The 22,815-nt window shown below is 41.9% G+C and overlaps 1 protein-coding gene across 1 annotated transcript in view; it reads right to left on the bottom strand.

Moving 5' to 3' along the window:
• Positions 1-21,904, bottom strand: part of PTPRG (protein tyrosine phosphatase receptor type G) — a 716,833-nt gene extending 694,929 nt beyond the window's left edge. Inside the window, exon 1 of the mRNA XM_083356115.1 lies at positions 20,956-21,904. Within this exon, the coding sequence (XP_083212241.1) occupies positions 20,956-21,040 (85 nt within the window). The 5' untranslated portion in view covers positions 21,041-21,904. The remainder of the gene's footprint in view (positions 1-20,955) is intronic.
• Positions 21,905-22,815: the final 911 nt, after the last annotated feature.

Here is a 22,815-nt window from a genome sequence, read left to right as displayed (position 1 = left end):
GATAGCAAGCCAAAAGAGGAGGTAGGAAAGAAATATGAAAATAGGGAATACATCTACATTTTATTTACAGCCTTTGTAACACTTGTTATACCCTTCTGCTCTGAATTATATTTCTTCTTTCCACTATGGTCATGCACTACTTCATACAGTGCCTTTTCTTTCTTTCTGAGGATGACATCAACTCCATCTAACCATGACACAATCTGCCTCTCCCTTTCAACCCATTTCCTTTTCCTTTATACCAGGGGTAGGCAACCTTGGCTCTTTTATGACTTGTGGACTTCAACTCCCAGAATTCCTGAGCCAGCATGGCTCAGTATGGAAACCTCTCCATTTCTCCTCAGCATGGCTGGCTCAGGAATTCTGGGAGTTGAAGTCCATGAGTCATAAAAGAACCAAGGTTGCCTACCCCTGCTTTATACTTGTATAGTTAAGATTAAATCCTGTACTCAATACATCTCAATCCATTATTTTTGTACTGGACACCCATTTTCCCATTCAGCCCATATGCATTTCAGCACCCATTGATTCTGGATCCTTTACTTCACATCGTATTCCAATTGCATTCAGCATACTTTTATTCAAGTATGTTTATGACAAAGTAGGCAGAAAAATAATCTCATCAGCAATTTTTGATTATCATGCATATTTCCATGCAACAGACCACAACTACATACTATCTTTCCTGCCTGCCCACACTGAAATTTCATTTTCTCATCTTTAATTAACAGTTCATCAAGCAACTCACATCTATTTCCTCTAGGCATATATACAGTCATGGCCGAAATTGTTGGCACCCCAGAAATTTTTCCAGAAAATCAAGTATTTCTCACAGAAAAGTATTGCAGGAACACATGTTTTTCTATACACAGGTTTATTCCCTTTGTGTGTATTGGAACACAACAAAAAAAGGGAGGAAAAAAAGCAAATTGGACATAATGTCAAACAAAACTCCAAAAATGGGCCGGACAAAATTATTGGCACCCTTTCAAAATTGTGGGTAAACAAGATCGTATCAACCATGTGATGCTCCTTTAAACTCATCTGGGGCAAGTAACAGGTGTGTGCAATATAAAAATCACACCTGAAAGCAGATAAAAAGGAGAGAGGTTCACTTAGTCTTTCCATTGTGTGTCTGTGTGTGCCACACTAAGCATGGACAACAGAAAGAGGAGAAGAGAACTGTCTGAGGACTTGAGAACCAAAATTGTGGACAAATATCAACAATCTAAAGGTTACAAGTCCATCTCCAGAGATCTAGATTTGCTTTTGTCCACAGTGCGCAACATTATCAAGAAGTTTGCAACCCATGGCACTGTAGCGAATCTCCCTGGTCATGGACAGAAGAGAAAAATTGATGAAAGGTTGCAACGCAGGATAGTCCGGATGGTGGATAAGCAGCCCCAAACAAGTTCCAAAGAAATGCAAGCTGTCCTGCAGGCTCAGGGAGCATCAGTGTCGGTGCGAACTATCCGTCAACATTTAAATGACATGAAACGCTATGGCAGGAGACCCAGGAGGACCCCACTGCTGACACAGAGACATAAAAAAGCAAGATTACAGTTTGCCAAAATGTACTTGAGTAAGCCAAAATCCTTCTGGGAAAACGTCTTGTGGACAGATGAGACCAAGATAGAGCTTTTTGTTAAAGCACATCATTTTACTGTTTACCGAAAATGAAATGAGACCTACAAAGAAAAGAACACAGTACCTACAGTGAAATATGGTGGAGGTTCAATGATGTTTTGGGGTTGTTTTGCTACCTCTGGCACTGGGTGCCTTGAATGTGTGCAAGGCATCATGAAATCTGAGGATTACCAAAGGATTTTGGGTCGCACTGTAGAGCCCAGTGTCAGAAAGCTGGGTTTGCATCCGAGATCTTGGGTCTTCCAGCAGGCCAATGACCCCAAACATACGTCAAAAAGCACCCAGAAATGGATGGCAAGAAAGCGCTGGAGAGTTCTGAAGTGGCCAGCAATGAGTCCAGATCTGAATCCCATTGAACACCTGTGGAGAGATCTTAAAATTGCTGTTGGGAAAAGGCGCCCTTCCAATAAGAGAGACCTGGAGCAGTTTGCAAAGGAAGAGTGGTCCAAAAGTCTGGGTGAGAGGTGTAAGAAGCTTATTGATGGTTATAGGAAGCGACTGATTTCAGTTATTTTTTCCAAAGGGTGTGCAACTAAATATTAAGTTAAGGGTGCCAATAATTTTGTCCGGCCCATTTTTGGAGTTTTGTTTGACATTATGTCCAATTTGCTTTTTTTCCTCCCTTTTTTGTTGTGTTCCAATACACACAAAGGGAATAAACCTGTGTATAGCAAAACATGTGTTCCTGCAATACTTTTCTGTGAGAAATACTTGATTTTCTAGAAAAATTTCTGGGGGTGCCATGACTGTATGTATGTATGTATGTATGTGTATGTATATATATATATATATATATATATATATATATATATATATATATATATATATATGCATATGCTTATTTATTTATTTATTTATTTATTCATTTTATATACCGCCCTTCTCCCGGAGGACTCAGGGCGGTGTACAGAGCAAAGTAAGTATACAATAAACCAACAATAAAACAAATAAAACCCCAGATCTACAAATAAAACCCCAAATCTATCAGGCCAGGCCGGCTTGCTGGAATAGATAGGTTTTTAAATCTCGCCGAAAGGTGCGAAGGTCGGGGGCCATCCGGATTTCGGCTGGTAAGCGGTTCCAGAGGATTGGCGCACCCACCGAGAATGCTCTCCCCCTGGGGGTCACCAGCCGGCATTCTCTGACCGGTGGCACCCTGAGGAGGCCCTCTCTGTGGGAGCGCACAGGACGGAGGGGTGTTGACGCTGGCAGTAGGTGCTCCCGTAGGTAATCCGGACCCATGCCATGTAGGGCTTTGTATGTCATCACTAGCACCTTGAATTTCACCCGGAAGGCAACTGGAAGCCAGTGCAGCTCACGAAGCAGAGGTGTAATATGGGAGTATCGGGGAGCCCCCAAAAGCGTCCGTGCAGCTGCACTCTGTACCAGCTGAAGCTTCCGAGTGATTCTCAAGGGCAGCCCCATGTAAAGAGCGTTGCAGTAGTCAAGACGAGAGGTCACAAGTGCATGGGTGACTGTACGTAAGACATCCAGGTCCAGATATGTACACATATATGTATATATCAAAGCAGCAAACATATCCAAGATAACCTCCTCCTCCTATTTTTCCCACAACAGCCCTGTGAGGTGGGTTGGGCTGAGAGAGAGTGACTGACCCACGCAGCTGGCTTTCATGGCTAAAACAGGACTTGAACTCATGATCTCTTCTTTCTAGTTTGGTGCCTTAACCACAAGAACCCAACAGAATCATCTGCATACAAAAGTACACCTATGTTTACATACCCAATTGACAAAACTGACCAAAAGCGCCCTTTACATATTCATATATCAACGTATTTAACAGTCACAGAGACATTAAGCTTTGTCTTAATCCATCTCAGCTTTGAGCCAGCTGCTAAGCATTCATTTTCATGCATTCCATCTTATCACCTTTTCGCATTCTGTAACCAATCCTCATTTTCATATTTGTGTAGAATATTCAAGTCTATTCACTTTACGATATGCCTTTTCTAAATCAATGCATGTACAGAATGCTTTCTTTCACATCTCACGCTCATTTCTCAATGACCCCCTGAAGATTAAAAAAAAATGACTTGTATACCTCCTACCTGGCATAAAGCTTTCGTTGTACTTCCCAAATTTCCCACAATCACTAACATACCCTTTCAGTCAGAATTATGTCCAAACCTTCATAGATATACTTAACCAGACTTTATATTCATTCTTGTCACCTTCTCTTTAGGAATAACAGCATCCTTCTAATCACCAGGCAGATGCAGTCTTCACACCTATATTAATTGCACAACCATTCTATGCTACATTAATATATTAACATTTCTTTAATTTTCTCTATAAACACCATTAACTTTTTCCCATCCTCATTTTTTTAAAGCAAACGTTCCCTCATACTGACTTGTGACCGGCACTGGTATTCCCATGAATCCGTGCTCCTTACCTGGGGTTTCCATCTGTTCCCACTTTAACCAGCATTGTCCTGGGGTTACAAATAGCAATCAGGACTGCCATCGTTAAAAGTGATGTCGGCGCATGACATTACACTTTGAAACTGCATCACTTAGCAATGACAATCCTGCCACCCAGGGGTCTCCAACCCCCAGTCTGTGGCCCATTAGCAACCAGGTCGTGCGAGTGGCGGGCAGCAGATGAACAGCACAGGAAGCTCCATTTGCACAAGCTCTGTGCAGGTGCATGAAACCATCCGCTCCTCCCTTCCTCCACTGCCAGTCCATGGAGCCGGAAAACTTGGGAATCATTGCTATAACCCAACACTCTTTTCTTTTTTTTCTCTTTACAATTTTTCCAAGATCCATGGTTGACACGATCAAATAATTTTACATTCCACCCTTATATGCTGTGAAATTCTCTCAGTCTTTTACCGCAAAGAACAAACTCAACCCACATTTTTGGATGTTTATTTACTCCCTTGTCATGCATATGTATGAGTATTCTTAAACTAACGTATGTTCGTCCGATCTTTTGGTTTGCCTGGGCCGCATTGAGTGAAGAGGAATTGCCTTGGGCCGTATATAAAATATATTGTTAATTTAATATAAATCACGTGATGATGTTAAAAGCTGATGATCTTGTGGGGCTCTTTTGCTGTCCGGGGCTGCCTAGGCCATGGGTTGCGGGTTGGAAAAAACCTGATCTAAAAATAGATATTTTCTAAGTCAATGGCTCAAAAGTCACCATTTGTAGTGATTCTTGGAATTTTGAATGACCCAGTCATTATTTCTGTACCTCATTTCACTCTCACCTATCCATTCATGTCAGCTAATAGAATATTTTCCACCCAGATTACATTCACTGATTCATTATTCGATGGAGCATAATATATAAGCTATGGGTTCCTCTAATCATAGGCATCAATTTAACTGACACCCATTCGTATCTTCTCATGTATGTTTTAGATTTTTCATTTATAATTAAGACTGTAGCTTCCCTGCATGTGTGCTCAGCTCTACCCCAATGGCTGTCCAGTCTCTTATTAAAGACTTCCAGTGTTGGAGTGTTCACAACTTTTAACTGTAAGGAAATTTCTTCTCAGTTCTAGGTTGCTTCTCTCCTTGATTAGTTTCCATCCGTTGCTTCTTGTCCTGCCTTCAGGTGCTTTGGAGAATAGCTTGACTCCCTCTTCTTTGTGCCAAAGATGAGATATTGGAACACTGCTTATCACGGCACCCCTCGTCCTTCTCTTCATTAGACTAGACATACCCAATTCCAGCAACTCTTCATTAAACCAGACATTAAAGTAGATATGTCAGTATTACTTACTTAACATTAAGAAAACTTAACATTAAGAAAACCAAGATCATGGCATCCGGCCCTCTCAATTCCTGGCAAATAGATGGGGAAGAAATGGAAGCAGTGACAGATTTTATTTTCCTGGGCTCCAAGATCACTGCAGATGGGGACTGTAGCCAAGAAATTAAAAGATGCTTGCTCTTTGGGAGGAAAGTCATGGCAAATCTAGACAACACACTAAAAAGCAGAGACATCACCCTGTCAACAAAAGTGTGTATAGTCAAGGCTGTGGTCTTCCCAGTTGCAATTTATGGCAGTGAAAGTTGGACTATAAAAAAGGCTGAGCGCCAAAGAATTGAGGCCTTTGAACTATGGTGCTGGAGAAGACTCCTGCGAGTCCCTTGGACTGCAAGGCGATCAAACCACTCAGTCCTAGAGGAGATCAACCCTGACTGCTCTTTAGAAGGCCAGATCCTGAAGCTAAAACTCAAATACTTTGGCCACCTAATGAGAAGGAAGAACTCACTGGAAAAGAGCCTAATGCTGGGAAAGATTGAGGGCAATAGAAGAACGGGACGACAGAGAATGAGGTGGCTGGATGGAGTCACTGAAGCAGTAGGCGTGAGCCTAAATGGACTCCAGAAGATGGTAGAGGACAGGTAGGCCTGGAGGAACGTTGTCCATAGGGTTGTGATAGATTGGACACGACTTCACAGCTAACAACAATAACAATTGTAGTTCCTTGATTAGGCTGTTGTTTACTTTTGTTTGTCTGGTTTAATCTCTGCTTATCTGGATGTTGACAGCTGGTGAAAAGTTCTTTTCCCCCTCCTCTTACTTTCCCAGACATATAGCATATCTACTTCTTGTATTTCATTGGTTAATTTACATTCTTTACTATCTTTTTAACTTGGAAGTCAGACTTCCATATTCCACAGTCAGCACCAGATGGGCCCATACGTACTGATCTCCGCTGTCTATTGAAGACTGTAATCAACTGAAGCTTGAAAGCATTTTCTATTATCATACAAAAATGGGTAGACCAAGTTACCATTTTTCCCATACTTAAGCTACATGCTACATTCCTTCCTAATAAAGACAAGAGTAGGCACGTTTTACACCAGGCTCACTCACACAGTTCTATGAGTTTTAAGGTTTTTAGGGACTACCTTGCCCATCAACATAGTGTTCCACATCACCACGCACTGACCCAGAGGTTGTTTTTAAATATATAAATCTAACCAATAGTTGTTCATATTGCAAAACCTTAAGAGTCGCTTTGTTCTGGCTTCAGTTTGCTGAATGGGTCAATTTTACAGCCAATCTCGGGACAACCCATCACCTGACTGTTGCCTAATTGGGACCTGTTCACATAGTTCCAGATTATCAAACATCACTAAGCACTATGAACAGCACGATGAACACTGTGATGAGGCTTGGTGAAGCCCTCCATCTCTCTGTTGCATTTAGAATCAACATATACATTGTGCTTCTATTCCGACCGTGGGCTGAGGAGAATAAAGCTGGAGAAGTTGCCTGAACTTAGGTTCAGTTTGGGTCACTTCAAAGTGGAATGCAGGAACTGGTCGTTACCTAACAAAAGGACACAACCACAAAATTCAAAACAGACCTTGTACGTTAATCTAAAGATGGAGGAAACAGTCAAATCTAACAGGATTCTTTTAAATCTTTTCTCTTTTAACTTCTTTTCTGTTTGCCAAAATCAGGAATAAAAAAATAGCCAGTGTCCCCCCCAAATTAAAGGAAGATATTTTGGAAGCACCAAATTTCACACTGGCATTAGGTTGTAATTATACTTGGTCCTGTGGTTTTTTTTTCCTTCTGAAACAAACTTTGAAGCCTGATTCTCTCACTGTAGGTCCTGATCACAGAACTCCTACATCAAAGGTACTTGTGCTCGTTTAGTAAAATGCCTAACAATGAAGCAGCCCATGGCTTGGATATTTTCACACACACACACACACACACACACACACACACACACACGGCACAATGACATAACAAAACAGCCACCATATCTTGTGAAACACTGGCCACATTGTAACGATGTTGACATTGTTCACTAATTGGTATCCAGGAAACTATGATCTTTTGTTACAGGGATATTTTCCATGGGTACCACCCAATGATGCTTTGGATGCTTTCACATTCATGTGAATCGTAGTTAATCCCAGGGCTAGTTTATACATTCAAATAATGTGGTGGTCAATTGTTGATACATATTTGCTTAAAAGAAATTAAAAAGCAAAAAGTCGTATCAGGCTGATAGGAAAACCACCATTTTGAAGAAAGCCATAAGGCAAACAAATAGAAGACATGTTTCTACAGAGAACGGCCTTGGACAGTTTCATTTACTGTGGCTAGACTTGTCTTCCTAATGAAATCAGTCTTAGGGGTGCACAAGCAGACAAAATCATCATGTTTAGTGCAATATATGTTGGAACATCCATTATAGGTAATCCTCGACTTACAATCAAAATGTAGACTGCCCATTATGATGATACGTTGTGACTGTTGTAAAGCGGGCCATCCATGTGACCAATCCAATTTATGACTTTTTTGTAGTATTAAGCAAACCCATTGATTGCTCTAAGTCATTTTTGCTGAAAACTGGAAGTTAATGCCAGTTTTTGACAAAAACGTCATAAAATGCCGTGACATGACCACAAAATGCTGCAAAGACCCATAAATGCAGGCCAGTTGACATGACCTGGGAGAAGCAATTGGCAAAGATAAAAGTTTCCCGTCCATTTGTGTCCAGCACAGCGCTCATTTTGATTTTTTAACTGAAGGAGCCAGCATTGTCTGAAGATTTCTGTGGTCATCTTGCCAGCATGACTATACACCAAGGCACGCCGTCACCTTCCCACCAAAGTGGTACCTATTTATCTACTTGCATTTGCATGCTTTCGAACTACTAGGTTGGCAACAGCTGAGGCAAGTAATAGGAGCTTACCCCATCCCGCTGCACTCAGGTCTTAAACCTGGACAGTCAGCTTTCCAGCTGACAAGCTCAGTGTCTTTAACTGCTGAGCCACTGTGCCCCACAGCAATAGGAACTGGGTTGTGAATACCCCTGGGGAGGTCCATCATAGAACTATGAAAAGACATCTTAAACCAGAAAAAAATTAAAAAGCTAGTGCCTGGATAGAACTGTTGCGGTATGCTGTCTGCCCCCCATCCATTCCTGAAGGAAAAAGACCATTAGTAACAGAATGACGTCTGCCAAAGAGATTTCATTGATAATCATTGTGAAAAGCATTTCACTATTGATGGACAACCTATCCACTTCCTTTTCGGAAAGAGTGGCCTCTGATAGTGCATTAGCAGAAGGCAAGATTTTCCCATGGTAATATTTAGAAGCAGGTTTTCCTAACGTTACGAGAAACGGGCTATGGATTGCATGTTCATTTCTTATTACTGCGAAGAAAGCTAAAAAAGAGAAAAGCACAAAATGTAAGGAATTTTTTTAAAACACAAAAGTATAACCTTCAATATAGGTTCCAAGATTTTTAAAAGCAGCAGCAAATGGGAAAAAGCAAAAGGCTGCAATTTCAAAGCCCGTGTTCTTAAGCCTTGGCCAAAACTTGCACACAGAACTCAGGACGTTAACCTTTCAAAATGGCTATTTTAATAGCTAGAAAACTGAGCTCTGAAAAAAGGAAGCTTTGGGTTGAACCTGGCTTCCGCTACCTCAGAGCACTAACAACAAAGGGAGACATCAAACTATATTTCTGTTTTACTATGGCAGGGATGGTGACCTGATGGCCATCCAGATGTCAATACGGTTGCCAACAACATCACAATTGGCTCTGCTACTGGATGTTCTAGGAGCGTGGTGGCGAACCTATGGCAGGCGTGCCCCAGGTGGCACGCAGAGCCCTCTCTGTGGACCCGCACACCGTCACCCTAGTCCTGGGCCTTCAGCTGGGTTTTTAAAAACCTTTTCACTTTAGGCCTCCGTCGCCGTGTGCAAAAAAAAAGGGTTCAATTTTTCTCGCAGGAAAAAAAAAAGATCTCACAATGTTGGAATTGATTGATCGAACTTTAGTCCTACCCAGTCTGCTGTTACCACCACAGCCACGCCCACCCAATAGGCCATGCCCACCCAATTGGCCACACCCACCTGATGGGCCATGCCCACCCGGCACCTGATGATACATAAGTGGGTTTTGGGTTGTAGTTTTGGCACTCGGTCTCTAAAAGGTTCACCATCACTCTTCTAGGAATTGTAGATCAGCAATACCTGTTATGTCTAATTTTAATAAACAATTTTAAAATAACTACCCAGTTGTTTACAAAATAAACTGTTATGTTTTCTAGATTATATACATTAAAACCTACAGAAGGTGGAACCAATTACATTTTGAGAGTATTCATGTAAGCTTGTTTATTGAGACTTTACTGAATTTTTTTCTAAGATAAAAATACAAAAGGATACAAACTAAGAGAGTGCAAAGTGAAAGGAAGACATTTTTCAGAGTAGAGTACAAAAAAACCCTCACCCTTTTGCTTTAGATTTCACAGTATTTCAAGCCAAGTATAGCAACAAAATCATTCTAACCCTCAAAACCTAAAATCAAAGTTTCATTCTTTTTCAGTTTCAAGTCGAAAGTCCAGAAGCAGTTTCCATGCAGAAACACAGTAACTAGGTAAATTCTTCTCTTTAATCGAAATAGTCAGTTTTGCCATCTCTGCAAGAAATAGTCAGTTTTGTCATCCCTGCCAACTCCAGTGTAAGCTTCTTTGTTTTCTCAAATTATATAGCCACCCATGCATGAATGGGCTTTATTTAAATTTAATTTAAAAACACTTTGAAAACAAATTAGTCATTTTATATGTAAAGCAAAGGACCCTTTGTTTTTATGGTCCAATTTTAAAAAATGAAAGGGGAAAATCTAAGGGCCGGGGCTACAATAGAGGGGGTCAGATCTAGTAGTTTAGCAATCTTTGGTTAACTTTAGTCCTTAAGACAAAGTATCTTAAGAAGAGCAGCGTTTGACTCTATTGAGAGCAGCCACCGTAATCTTGAAAAAAGCAAATTTGTTTGGATACTGGCAGAGTAGCCAATCACCTAGAATTATGTTATCGAAAGCTAAGCATCTTATTGTCAGACTCATGTAGCTACTTGGATTAGAAACAATTAATCCGATGCATTAGTCTCTCAGAGCTTTGATTAGATTAGAAAGAATTTTAAGATTATAATACAAGAATTCCATTGAGCACTTCACCTTCAAATGGAAACTAACTAGAGAGAGAAGCAACCTAGAACTAAGGAGAAATTTCCTGACAGTTAAAGCAATCAGTGGAACAACCTGCCTCCAGAAGTGGTGAATGCTCCAACACTGGAAGTTTTTAAGAAGAGAGTGGACAGCCAGCTGTCTGAAATGGTATAGGGTTTCCTGCCTGAGCTCCAAGATCCCTTCCAACTTTTTATTATTACTACTATACTGCTGCAATCATCATCATCATCATCATCATCATCATCATCATCATCTATATTTCAGTAAATGGATATAGGAAGGAAGACCAACCAACCTCTTTTCCTCATTCCCTTTTGTAATGGCAAGACGGACTTGGAAGTTAGTCCTAGCTTTATCAATATGATAACTAGCTTCCACACTTACCAAAGTAGTTTGGACTAGCAATGGAAGATTTAAAATCAGAACTAGCAGGATTTCTGAAACCCACTGGTATGAAAAAGCAGGTCTCATCACACCATACAGAATCTTAGTCTTTTTCTCTTACAACTGAATGCAAAGTACCAGACTATATGTTGTGATTATTATTATTTTTTAAGAAAGCAAAGGTTTCCATTAAAAGAGCATTTGGCAATACAACATCCTAAATCCAACTGGTAGAACACTGGTACTCCAAGCATACCATGAGTTATGAGCAGTGTTTTTTTTTTCTAAAAAAAAAAGTTGCCGGAACTCAGAGGTGCTGTCACTGGGATGCTATGGCGTCGCCGCCCGTCCTTTGCACCCCCACCCCTGTGGCTTGAAGCCACATGCCATGGGGATTCCCCTCCCCACAGCCACCGTGGGGATTCCCCTCCCCGTAGTTGCCACACCGCGGCCCGTGCTGAGCCCCCACCCAGAGCTGCTCCGAACCCCAACCCAGAGCTGTGTTCCTTGTGGCAGTGGTCTCCGGCACCAAACAGCTGATGGCCTCTGGCACCGGCACTCATTCACTTACTGCCCCATTGCTTCCAAATGCAGTAAGTGAGTGAGCGAGCAAGTGGCGTTTGGAAGCGACAGGGCAGTAAGTGGGCGAGTGAGCAAGAGGCCTTTGAAAGAGACGGAGTGAGTGGGGAAGAGATTGAATGAGGTGCCTTTGAAAGTGAGTGAGAGCAACTGGAGGCTTTTGTGAGCAAAGTGTGAGTGGGTGGGTGGGGCTTTTGCGAGCGAAGGGTGAGAGAAAAAGGGAAAAGTGAGGGGGAGAAGGGAAAAAGTAAAGGCACTGACTTCTGACCTACAGGAGTAGAAGGAAGCATTAACACTGAACCTCAACTTTTTGCTTTTCTATAATATTATAAACTAGCCATTTCTATAATAATAAATGAATCTAACCAATAAAACCCAAAATACCCCCCCCCCTTTTTTAGTCAAGTTTTTGACACCTTGTTAAGCACTGGTGGTGCTTGAATATTGTCATGTCCTAAAAGTGGTACAATTTCTGAAAAGGTTGAAAAGCCCTGATGTAAACGCAGCCTAAATTGTTTATTGCCATCCTATTTGCAAATAATATCTTACTTAGCTAGTTGAGATGGTATAGTTGGGCAGAAGGGAGGGGTACAAAGTTCCTGCCTTCGCTGCAGACAACTTGCCTATGCAACGTTTGCCAGCCAGGTCTTTTGGCGCGCTCAGCAGCAATTCCTATTGGCTTTCAAAAGCCAATAGGCCAGGCGTAGGCAACCTTGGCTCTTTTATGACTCGTGGACTTAAACTCCCAGAAGATGTTACATAACATAACATCAACTGGAAGATGTTAAAACTGTCCTTCTGTTTCTTTCCTTCCCAAAAATTGTGTTAATGAGTCCTCTCTAAGCTCTGATCAGCTTGTCCTGGATTGTTTTGCCGCAAAACCAAACGGTTTGCAAGTTGCAGTTGAGACAACCCATCTCATTTTAGATATATCACATATAATTGAAGATTGTAATTACCTGCATGTGCACATTCAGCAAGTGTGATGTATTTGTGCTGGCATTTCTAGGCCTCTTTCCAACCACATCCAGAAAAAATTGTAACAAACACTGAAATTCTCAAGGCCATCTTTGGTATTTCCCAGCAATCTGTTACTGGAAGGAAAAAGCAATCCCTGCTGCGTTACTGATCCCAGAGAAGCATTTGCATGTATGCAGGTACTGTATCCTTAGGGTACCATCGTTATGGATGAGAAATATTGGTTGCAAAGTTGGTATTTCTGGATGTAATACAGATATTTTGGACTTATTTTTGTTTCTTTGCATGTTTGGTATTTTTTAAAAAGTCATATGCTACTGACTACACTTATGCACATATGTAACATCTTTTGCTAGGATACATGACCACTGCTTGTCCAGAATGTGAAAAGTGAAAGATTGTGACTAAACAAAATTTTAATGTACAGATAATACCACCAGAAATTATTTTAGCCTTTTAAATAAATGTTGTTATTGATGTTAAGCTCACCATGGAAAACATCATATATTGTTATGTATATACTAGGTTAATTATTTAAAGACTGAAGTGCAACATAACTAGATTCTAAATAATCTATTTTTCTAAATACACAACAGTCCAAACAGTAAAAGTAAAGTCCAAATTAAGAATATTTCATTCTTAAGAACTGTTTAATTTAAAGTGGTTTAGTTGTAATAGATCATTATAGATTCAAAATAGTTTTCAAGAGTATATACAAAATATACTATTTTTTTCTAGCATCAGCTAAATTAGACATATTACATTGAGAAAAATGTTTCTCATTTCTTTCCTGTTACCTTTATTGATTTCATTGCAGAGATGTTAACATAGGAAATAGATTGTTTTATTATCTAATTTTACCTTCCAAAAGACAGAAGCAGATGAAAAATGTGAGGTTCTTTCCTGGCTTTTTTGAATTAGCTGTTTTAGATTCTAAAAATTTAGTTCCTAAAGAAGTAACCTTGTAAATAATTTTAATGTCCTCCTCTAGTCCAGGTAGGCAACGTTGACTCTTTTATGACTCAAGGACTTCAACTCCCAGAATTCCTGAGCCAGCATGGCTCAGCTTGGAAACCTCTCTCTTTCCCCTCAGCGTGGCTGGCTCAGGATTTCTGGGAGTTGAAGTCCATGAGTCATAAAAAAGAGCCAAGATTGCCTACCAATAGAGGGAGCTTTTTTTGCAAAAAAAAGGTGCCGGAACGCCATTCTGAGCCTTCTATGAGGGAAAAAAGCCCTGGTTATGAGCATTTCTGATGTGGTATCTGATAATTTTTCTAATGCTAATTTCTCTTTCTCCTCTTCCTGCTGAGACCTAAGCATTTAATTTGTTCTAGCCAAAATATTGCATCAAAACCATCAAGATCCTTGGCTGAGGCTGATGGCTATTCCATGTGGAAACTCAATCTTCAGCAAAAAAAATCTCAAAGAAAAAAAAACTGAGCACTAAAAAGTAACATTTTCAAATAATGGATCCTATAAATAGGTCAATAGGCATGGATGTATAGATATAAATGCTTAATAATAAACTCCACAACTAGCAATTATCTGTTCCACTCCTTACATGCACAAACCAAAAAATGTAACATTTTCACACTAGCCTGGATGCAAAACCCCTTTTTCTCACTTCCCATGCTATATTTATTGTGACACTCAGCTTCTAAGACTGTGCAAGGGTTTCAAAAGATACATCCTCGCATCATTAACTACAAAACCAGCTTCCATAAATTTGCTAGGCAATATCAAAAGTCTTCCCTCAGCCGCTTCTTCTTCTGAAGTCTGCTTACAAGTTCACGTCTACTGCCTAGGAAAGAAGACAGAGATACTTGACATTCTTAATCTTCAAGGACTTCATTAGACACTTCCAGAAACACGAAGAGCATGAGGAGAAAAGAAAAAGCAGTCATTAAAATGTAAGATCTGTCATTTCCATCAAGCTCTCAGGCCAAAATAATTCTTGGAGGACCCTCTGTTCTATATTCCATGCTTTCTAATCTAAAGGACATCCCAAATACTTTTGTTGTTCAAAGGTCTAAGTAAATCCGCATTTCAAGCACATTTGTTAAAAAGGACCTTAAATAGCTTACGTGAATAAGATGCAAGCAACTGGCCTTTAAACGCTTACGGATAAAGTAAGGTAAAATTACAAAAAAAAAATATATCGACTAGGCAGAATCTCTCAAATTGTAATAAATGTCTCAAAAACTGCATACATGCTCCAAAACAATTCAATAAGAGTTTCCAAGGGAAAGAGTGAAATAATAAATGAAGTTGCTAAGAAAATACATACTGCAAAGGCAATGCTTTTTTAAACTTTCCACACAAGCTGTAAGCCAAATCAAAATTATTTAAACTGATTTCACTAGATTTAATCTTATTGACTAGGAAGGGACACAAAGTCTTTTGAACTGAGTAAACAGAAATTTGCACAAAGCTTTCCTGACAACAGCATGGAGCCGGGTTTATCATGCTGTCTTCTGGGATGATTTTCAACTTCAATTTGGGGTCTCTCCTCTAGGGTTTCTTAGTGGCCTCCCATCCTAATACTAGCCAAGTCTGAAATCCTAATTTTTTTTAAAAAAAAATCAGCCAAGGGTGGCTAGATGCTGCCATCTGCTGAAAACTTTTCTATACAAAAGAAATTTAAATTTAAGAATATTTAGACAACTGACTCCAAGGGAGGATCTACATAATGTGCCAAACCTCTTCGTAACCGACATTTGTTGAATAAACTGAGTTTGCAAAATCATGCAAATCACACTATTTAACATGAGTCATTGCACTATAGTAACACATACTCTTTAGTTTTACTTTACTGTGGTCTCTTAATGGACAGTTTATCATTTTATAATCCATGACTTACAGCTGAATATATGATAAACTAGACAACTGATTTAAAAGGCGTGGCTTGGTACAAAACCTGAAGTTATCAATGTCTTCATCCTATATAAAGCATCTTGCTCAAATCCCTTTGATCATAATGGACTGTACCTAAATGAAACCGTGCCCCAAAATATTCTAAATTAGAAAGAATCAAAGAATTAAATAAATAAATGGCTTCAATTTCCCATGACAATTTCTGTTATGATTGTTAATAATATTTTAAAAAATCAAAGCAGGTTCACAAAATTCAAATGTATTGTTTTAATATAGTTGTTTACTTGTTATCGTTTAAGTAGCTCTTTATCTCAAATAGCTATTTACATTTTTTATACCACCCCAAGCACAAACAAAAATTGCATACATTTCCAGCACAATTTTTTTTAAAAAAAAATTAGACAAAGACATTTTATCTTAAGAACGATGAACTACAGGTTAATCTATAAAGATTGCTCCTTTTAACTTTTTAGGCAAAGGCAGCAGCCTTCTATTTCTTATTTACCAGCCTTCTGTCTCTCCTCTCACAGCCAACTCCAGGATCTTACACTTCCTTCCACCCACATGTGCTCACATTGCAATCTGTTTTTCCAGCACCTGTTGTCACGTATTTTACTGTGCATTTGTAAAACTTGTCATCTTCAGTGGTATCTTGAACAGTTTCTTACTGCAAATTCCTCCATGCTCACCTATTTTCACTTTTTACCACTCTAGTTTTTCTTTTAAAAAAAGGATAAAAGTACTGTGGGAATCTTAGCATGACTGTTTACAGCAGTGTTCCTCAACTTGGCAGCTTGAAAAAGTGTGAACTTCAACTCCCAGAATTCCCCAGCCAGTGTGTTGGCTGGGGAATTCTGGGAGTTGAAGTTCGCACATCTTCTATTTGCCAAGGTTGAGAAATACAGATTTACAGTATTCTACTGTAATGTAAAACCATTTTACATCACAGCAAGATGTGTCTGAAAACAGTGAGAGTATGTACTCACATATAATATGTATAATTCTGGATTGATCTCCTGAATACCAAGTTGCCTACTTGCGCAACTCATCTGTTTTACAAACCATAAACTTTGGTTTACAAACCACAAGGGCTGGTTTCACACATGGTATTATACCACCATGCTTGGTTATGAGATGTTACACAGTGTGAAGCCAGCTATTTGGGTTTACTCATGGTTTATGATTCAGCACTAATTAAACCCACCCAACTGTGATGTATTAGACAAGCCATAGTTGAAGAAGCTATGGCTTATGTTTCTTTCCAGCGACTAAACAGCTGTATAAATTTAAAGTATAAATACACAAATATATACATATATATCAGTAATATGGCGATTCTTTAACTTCCTACAGTAAGATGCCCCTGTATCTGGCATCATTTCTTATTCCAGGACTTTAAAAGAGATGGCTTCAGAACAGTGGTGGGATTCAAATAGGTGAACAACCGGTTGTCTGTGTGGACGCCACTTCTGGAAGCCCATTGTGGGCCTAGGCAACAAAAAATTAGCTACCGGTTCTGCTGAAGTGGTGCGAACTCACTGAATCCCACCACTGCTTCAGAAGCTGTTCCCCAATCTGACTGCCCTCCAGTAGTATTAGATAACAACTCCCATCATGCTTAGCCTGCAGGCTCTTCATAAAAGCCTCCAGATGCTCCGGTTGGCCTCACCAATTCAGCCATTCAAAAAAAAAAAAGTACAGCTTCCAAAATGAAGCCTTTCCACCAAAGTAGGAAGGTTGAACCTAGCAGTCAATTGCAAGGCACGCCAGAGCAAGTACATTTAACAGCCTAAAAACTATGGAGAAAATAAATCGTTTTGTCATACCAGCCAAACTACCTTCATCTACCAAAGCTGAAGAAATAAATGCAGCACTATAAAAATGTGAGGTTGTCGTTATCAGTGCCTATTCAAGGTTAGATACTTTCCCCAGCCGAAGACTGAAGCAGAGGTTGGTACCAGGCTTCTATCTGCTAAATGTTTTAACTCTTAGCGCCAAACCCAAAAGCTTCACTTCAGCAACACACCCGCTCTCATTTTATAACCATGAAAACACACCATTAGATACTACTTGTCTTTAAACAAAGATGCACTGATTTCTGTTAAGAGTCTTCCATTTTAATATTGATCCTTCACTTAGCCAGGAGTGTTGTTAAGTGTCATTTGTCTGTATAGATGTTAAGCTGTACCTTGCACAACGTGTCCATAAAATAAGCACCAAATGTTCTGCTGCAGAAAGGGCTACTTAGATTCCACCAATAAAACATTCACCAGTCTTCTACCAGTGTCATATTAAACTTACATCAGTGCTTGTTTTCTTGTAGTGTTCCCACAGCCTGCCTTCTAGATGAAATTACTGTACAATATATAACAGCGTCAGAAAGAAAGGCGTCACTTGGAAGGATGAAATCGAGAAGAAATCAATACAAAAGAAGATAAATGTTCCATCTTACAAGCAGCAGAATATCAAAAAGAGAGGAGGTGTTTTTTTCCACGCCTTCTCTTTTCTGTCTGGCTTATTCTGAATTATCTGAAAAAAAGGTATTAAAGGATATGCTTCCGGTAAGATGAAACTTTGCATAGTGTTATCGATCTCTGAGTTGTTAAACCTTTATAGTACAATCCTGTGTGCATTTTTTTAGAAGAAATAAGGCTACATTCAACATGGCTTTACTCCTTAGACAGAACATTTCATCAAAGAATTGCAACCTTAGCTTCTCAAGTCTTTTTTCCTATCGAACTTTTATTTCATCTTATGCATATATTACCTATAAACAATGACATCAAAAAGATCTGTGTTGTTCTGCCTTTAATCATAGCTATAAAGAGGTGCTAATGAAAAGTAAAAAACTTGAGCCAACTATAACAAAGAAAAAAAGTTGTATCTCAAATTAGCATATTCATATTAAGTCTGCCTATTAAGGGGAAAATGCACTGGGGTTAAAATCAATGGAATCAGGAAAGAAGTGTGGATGCTACAAATATGAACAGTATAGTTTGATAAAGTTATTTTTTTTTAAATTTAAGGAAGCCATTCTAAAATACATGGTATGAATTGTGGAATGGAAAGAAGTCCCATTAAGTTTTCTGGGGTTGGAACAAAGTAATGTGGATTAACTGCTTACAGTTCTCCTAGCCTAAGGTTCTTTGACAGATTTTTAAGAAACATATTAAATGATTTTAAAGCTTTCTTTTTTACAAGACACAAGCAGAAAGTAGATGCTTGTACCAGTGACAAAAAAATTCAGTCAAATTTGCTAGTCATCATCTCTTTCATAAAGAAAAAAGGGTAAATTGATAAAACACTAGAGCAGTTGTTACAAAGCCATCTTTGTGAACATTTTATACACTGTTAATAATAAATAGGCAAACTCCAAGCATTCATCATCTGTCCAGCTGTGATGTGCAAGACTGTACTGAAATTTAGAGCAAATGGCAAGAGCAGCTGACGCCTTTCCTTCCCTTAAATAGAGAGAGGCTTTAGGAACTGTTCTGAAATGTAGTATTATCTGATCAGTGTACACATGTTGGGAGACTTTGGGATATACATGCAGTTCAGAAAAGGCAGCAGCTCAGCAGTGCCTCTACTGGCCCATTTGTGTTACTGTATTCAGTATAAAGGTTGGGTGAGAAAATCATACACGGAGAAACATAAGCTTCCCTGACATTTTTAACTTTTCCAGGCTCTGGACTCAGATTAGAAACGGAGAAGGGTGAATGAAAATCCATGCTGCACTACAGAATTTTTCCTCCAGTGTTTCCACCATGCACGTTTTCTACCAAGAGAACAAGCAAACACAATGTCTGCTTCTCTTTCTCACACACACATACATAACGATTAACCCCTGCATGTCAGAAATCAGATGAGTCAAGCAAAATGCCCATCATCCTAAAATGACTTTGGCTAGACTCCAGAACTGCCCCAAAGGGAAAGGCTGGACAAGGTTTTAGGCCATTTATCTAAAATGTCAGAATTCATACTTCTCTCCACCCATGAGAGTAGGATCTGACCTTCTTCTAACTCTGTGGCTCCCCTCTCCATCCATACCAAGGTCAACTGTTGTGACACCTTTCAAGTTTCATAGAATAAAAACGCACAGACAGCTGTATAAGAAAGCCAAAAGTCAAGGTAACTGTGATTTCCAAAATAGACACGATCCACCTTATTTCCACCTGGGTGATATGGCTAGTTTGCACACCCAATTTTTGAGAATGGGGGTTTTCAGTTTCCCCCCCTCCCCCATACACACACACTCTCTCTCTCACACACACACACATACCAGCACTATCAAGGACACATCCACAGCTGGCATTTTGTCTCTGCCACACTCAGGGTCCGTCTAGGAAGCACTGCACCAAATGCAAGACCTCAGCAGGGCAACCAAAAGGCCAAAAATAAAAGCCAGCCAGGTCTGATGATTCAGAAGAAGCACAAGAATTTCTGGCAGGGAGATGCATGTTATGGCAACAGACTTTTTTTTTTTACAAAGGCTGAATCTCCAACATTCAAACGAGGGAGTTTCTCTGCCTCTCCAGCCAAGCCTACACATTTACCAAGCTCAACCAGTAGTTTGGGGAGGGGGGGGGGCGGGAAGAAGAAATTAGGAGAAAAGAGACAGATATTATCCAGTAGTCTATTGTGGCTACTTCAAGGAGAAAGATAATGGAAGGCAATAGGCAGCACCCCAAGGAAGAATTGAGTAGCAGCAGTCGTGGCAGATAAAACAACACAGGGAGAGAACCAACGTTAGGAGCACAATCAGGCACATTCACTTTCTATTAAACGCAGGGATGGAGGGAAGCCCATTACTCCGCATTCAGCGCAGCAAGCAGCCGGTTTGAAGCTCTCCCACCCACCCACCCACCCACACACACACACCCCACTCCACGTCGCTCCAACCGAAGGGCGAAGGCAGCAGAGGAAAAAGAGGGGAACCGCTGGACGAGGAAGACTGCGCATCTCACGAGCAGAAGTTGTGCGGAGAACGAACGGCAAAGGGCAGCCAGCCAGGCTCAAAGCGGTCTTTTCTCTCCTCCTCGCCAGCTCTCCCGATCCAAACGGGAGGTTCCCCCCAGTCCTTCCGCGGGAACGAAGGCCCCCCTCATCTCTTTTTAAAAAAAAGGCAAGCCGGTTTCTTCTCTGCCCGGGAGGAGAGGATGGGGTGGGGGGTGTTTCTGGCTGCGGGAGGAGAGAGATCGGGTCCAAGGAGGAGGGGTGGGATCTTGCAACACATTCTCTGGTCCCTGGCTTTGGATGCCCAACTGCCTGCACCCACGTTCGCAACCCGCCGGTCACAAATGACGGCCAGCAGACAGGCGTGCAAAAGCCAAGCGAGAAGCTCATCCATCGAAAGGGGGAGAAAAAAAAGAGAGAGGCGGGACTCGGGGCGACATTTGCGGGTCTCCTTGGCGCCCTCGCCCGCCCTCCTTCCCTATTTCCCCCCCCCCGCCCTATCCCCAGCCTCTTTCCAGCCCTCCATCCCCACGCCTCGGTTGCCACTCACCGGGGAAACACACCACGTAATGGAGCACGGAGAGGGTGATTTTCAAGCAAAAGATCCAGCAACACGGTTGTAGTAGCCTCCGCATGTCCAAAACCGCACATCGGAAAAAAAAAAGGAAAAGAGGGGGAAAGCTCTCTCGAAAAGGATTTAAAAAGAAAAAAGGAGAGGATTCCACGTACGCGCACGCATTCCCCCTCCAAAAAAAACAACACAAAAACCCACGAACACACACCAAAAAAAAAAACCCACAAAACTTGTGGAGGGCGACCAAACTTGTACGCTTCCCTCTCCCTCGGCTGGAAACAAAAGGAGAGCAATAATTCTCGGCGTTTTCTTTGGACGCCCCCCCCCCCCCCACCACCACCACGCAAAACACCCGGCGCCGTTCCCTTCGCGCACTCCGAAGCTGAATAAATGCAGCGGCCCGCGCTTCGCTTTTCCACTCCCGGGTCGCAAGCTCGGATCGTCGCCGCCGCCCGGGCGCAAAAGACGCCGAGTCCTAAGAGTTGAGCAAGCCGGCACCGCTCCAGGCCTCGGAAGCCGAAAGGCTGCTGCGGGGAGAAAACTCGGGCGCCCGGAGCTCACAACTTCGCTCTTAACCCGCCAGGAGCTCGGCGGCGACGGGGGAATCGCTGGAGAAAGAACCCCTCGGCCAAGGCTCGGACTCTTCAGGCGGGCAGCCTCTCGGCAGGCCGAAGGGAAAAAGGCATTCCTGCCAACGGCAGTTCAGAGCGCGGCGGCGGCGGCAGCGGCGGGACGATTTTTCTCCCCCTTCCCAAAAGACGGGGAGCCCGGAGCAAGAGGGGAAGAAGCGGCGGCGGCGGAGCCGCTTTCAATCCATCCCGCTGTTGGAAGTTGGGGCTCCGGCGAAAGCTGGCGAGGCAGAGTCAGGCAGGAGCTGCTGCTGCTGGAACCTTTCCATTCTTCCATACAGGAAGTAACATGTGAGCCTGGATCCTGGCGGAGACTTTAAAGCGGAGAGGGAGCGGGAGCGGAAGGGAGAGAGAGAGAGAGAGAGAGAGAGAGAGAGAGAGAGAGAGAGAGAGAGAGAGAGAGAGAGGGAGCGAGGGAAAAGGAGAGTCGAGAAGGCGGGGGCGCGCGGAGGGAGAGGAGGAGGAGGAGGAGGAGGGCTTTGCGCGCGCACTCGAGGCTCTTAAAGGGGCAGCGCAGACGAGTCTCTCGCAGCCAGCGGTGCCGGCAAACTCGGTTGCCGCCTTTCCAGCCTATTCCAGGCGTCCCTTCGCTTGCGTTGGGCTTCCCACCTTCTCGTCGTCCGCACCCCTCGGGTGCTGCGCTTCCCACGGCTTAAAAAAATAAAATAAAATAAAAATAAGACGCTCCGCCGACGAAGCATGCACACGACGTCCGCTCCCGCAAGTAGAGAACACGTGCAGGCACTCTCCGTCGGCTTTACGGGCGTCAGAGGCCCTGCGTGTGCGCTACACACGCGACCACCGCCCCGTGTCACGCGTGCCGGAGCCACTGACGACCACCAGCAGCAACAGCTCAACCTCGCTCGGAAGGAGGGGTTCATTTACACGTGCAGCGATATTGATAAAAAAAAGTACCTCTGGCGTGGCTACCACCCCCCCTCCCCCCGAATGTGCAAACACGCTTTCTCCGAATGCGACCGCACCTGCCTCGCCTCTCTTGCAACCTTATAGTAAAAATTAAAATTAAAAAAAGCCACCGCGTAACCTTTTAACCCAAACACGTTGTGTCCCTCGCGAGCGCCCAGACCGCTGTTTTTCCTCACAACTCTATTTAAAGCTCTTCACACATTACAAGCATTTATCTCACACCTTTATTGGTACAGCCTTTCCCTTTTTCCAGGGACACGCGTTCTGTCCCCCCCCACCC

Source organism: Vipera ursinii, assembly GCF_947247035.1.
Source record: "Vipera ursinii genome assembly, chromosome: 2".
NCBI classification, from domain to species: domain Eukaryota; kingdom Metazoa; phylum Chordata; class Lepidosauria; order Squamata; family Viperidae; genus Vipera; species Vipera ursinii.
The sequence above is the reverse complement of the archived record's forward strand: the minus strand, read 5'-3'. Positions and strand labels throughout refer to the sequence as shown.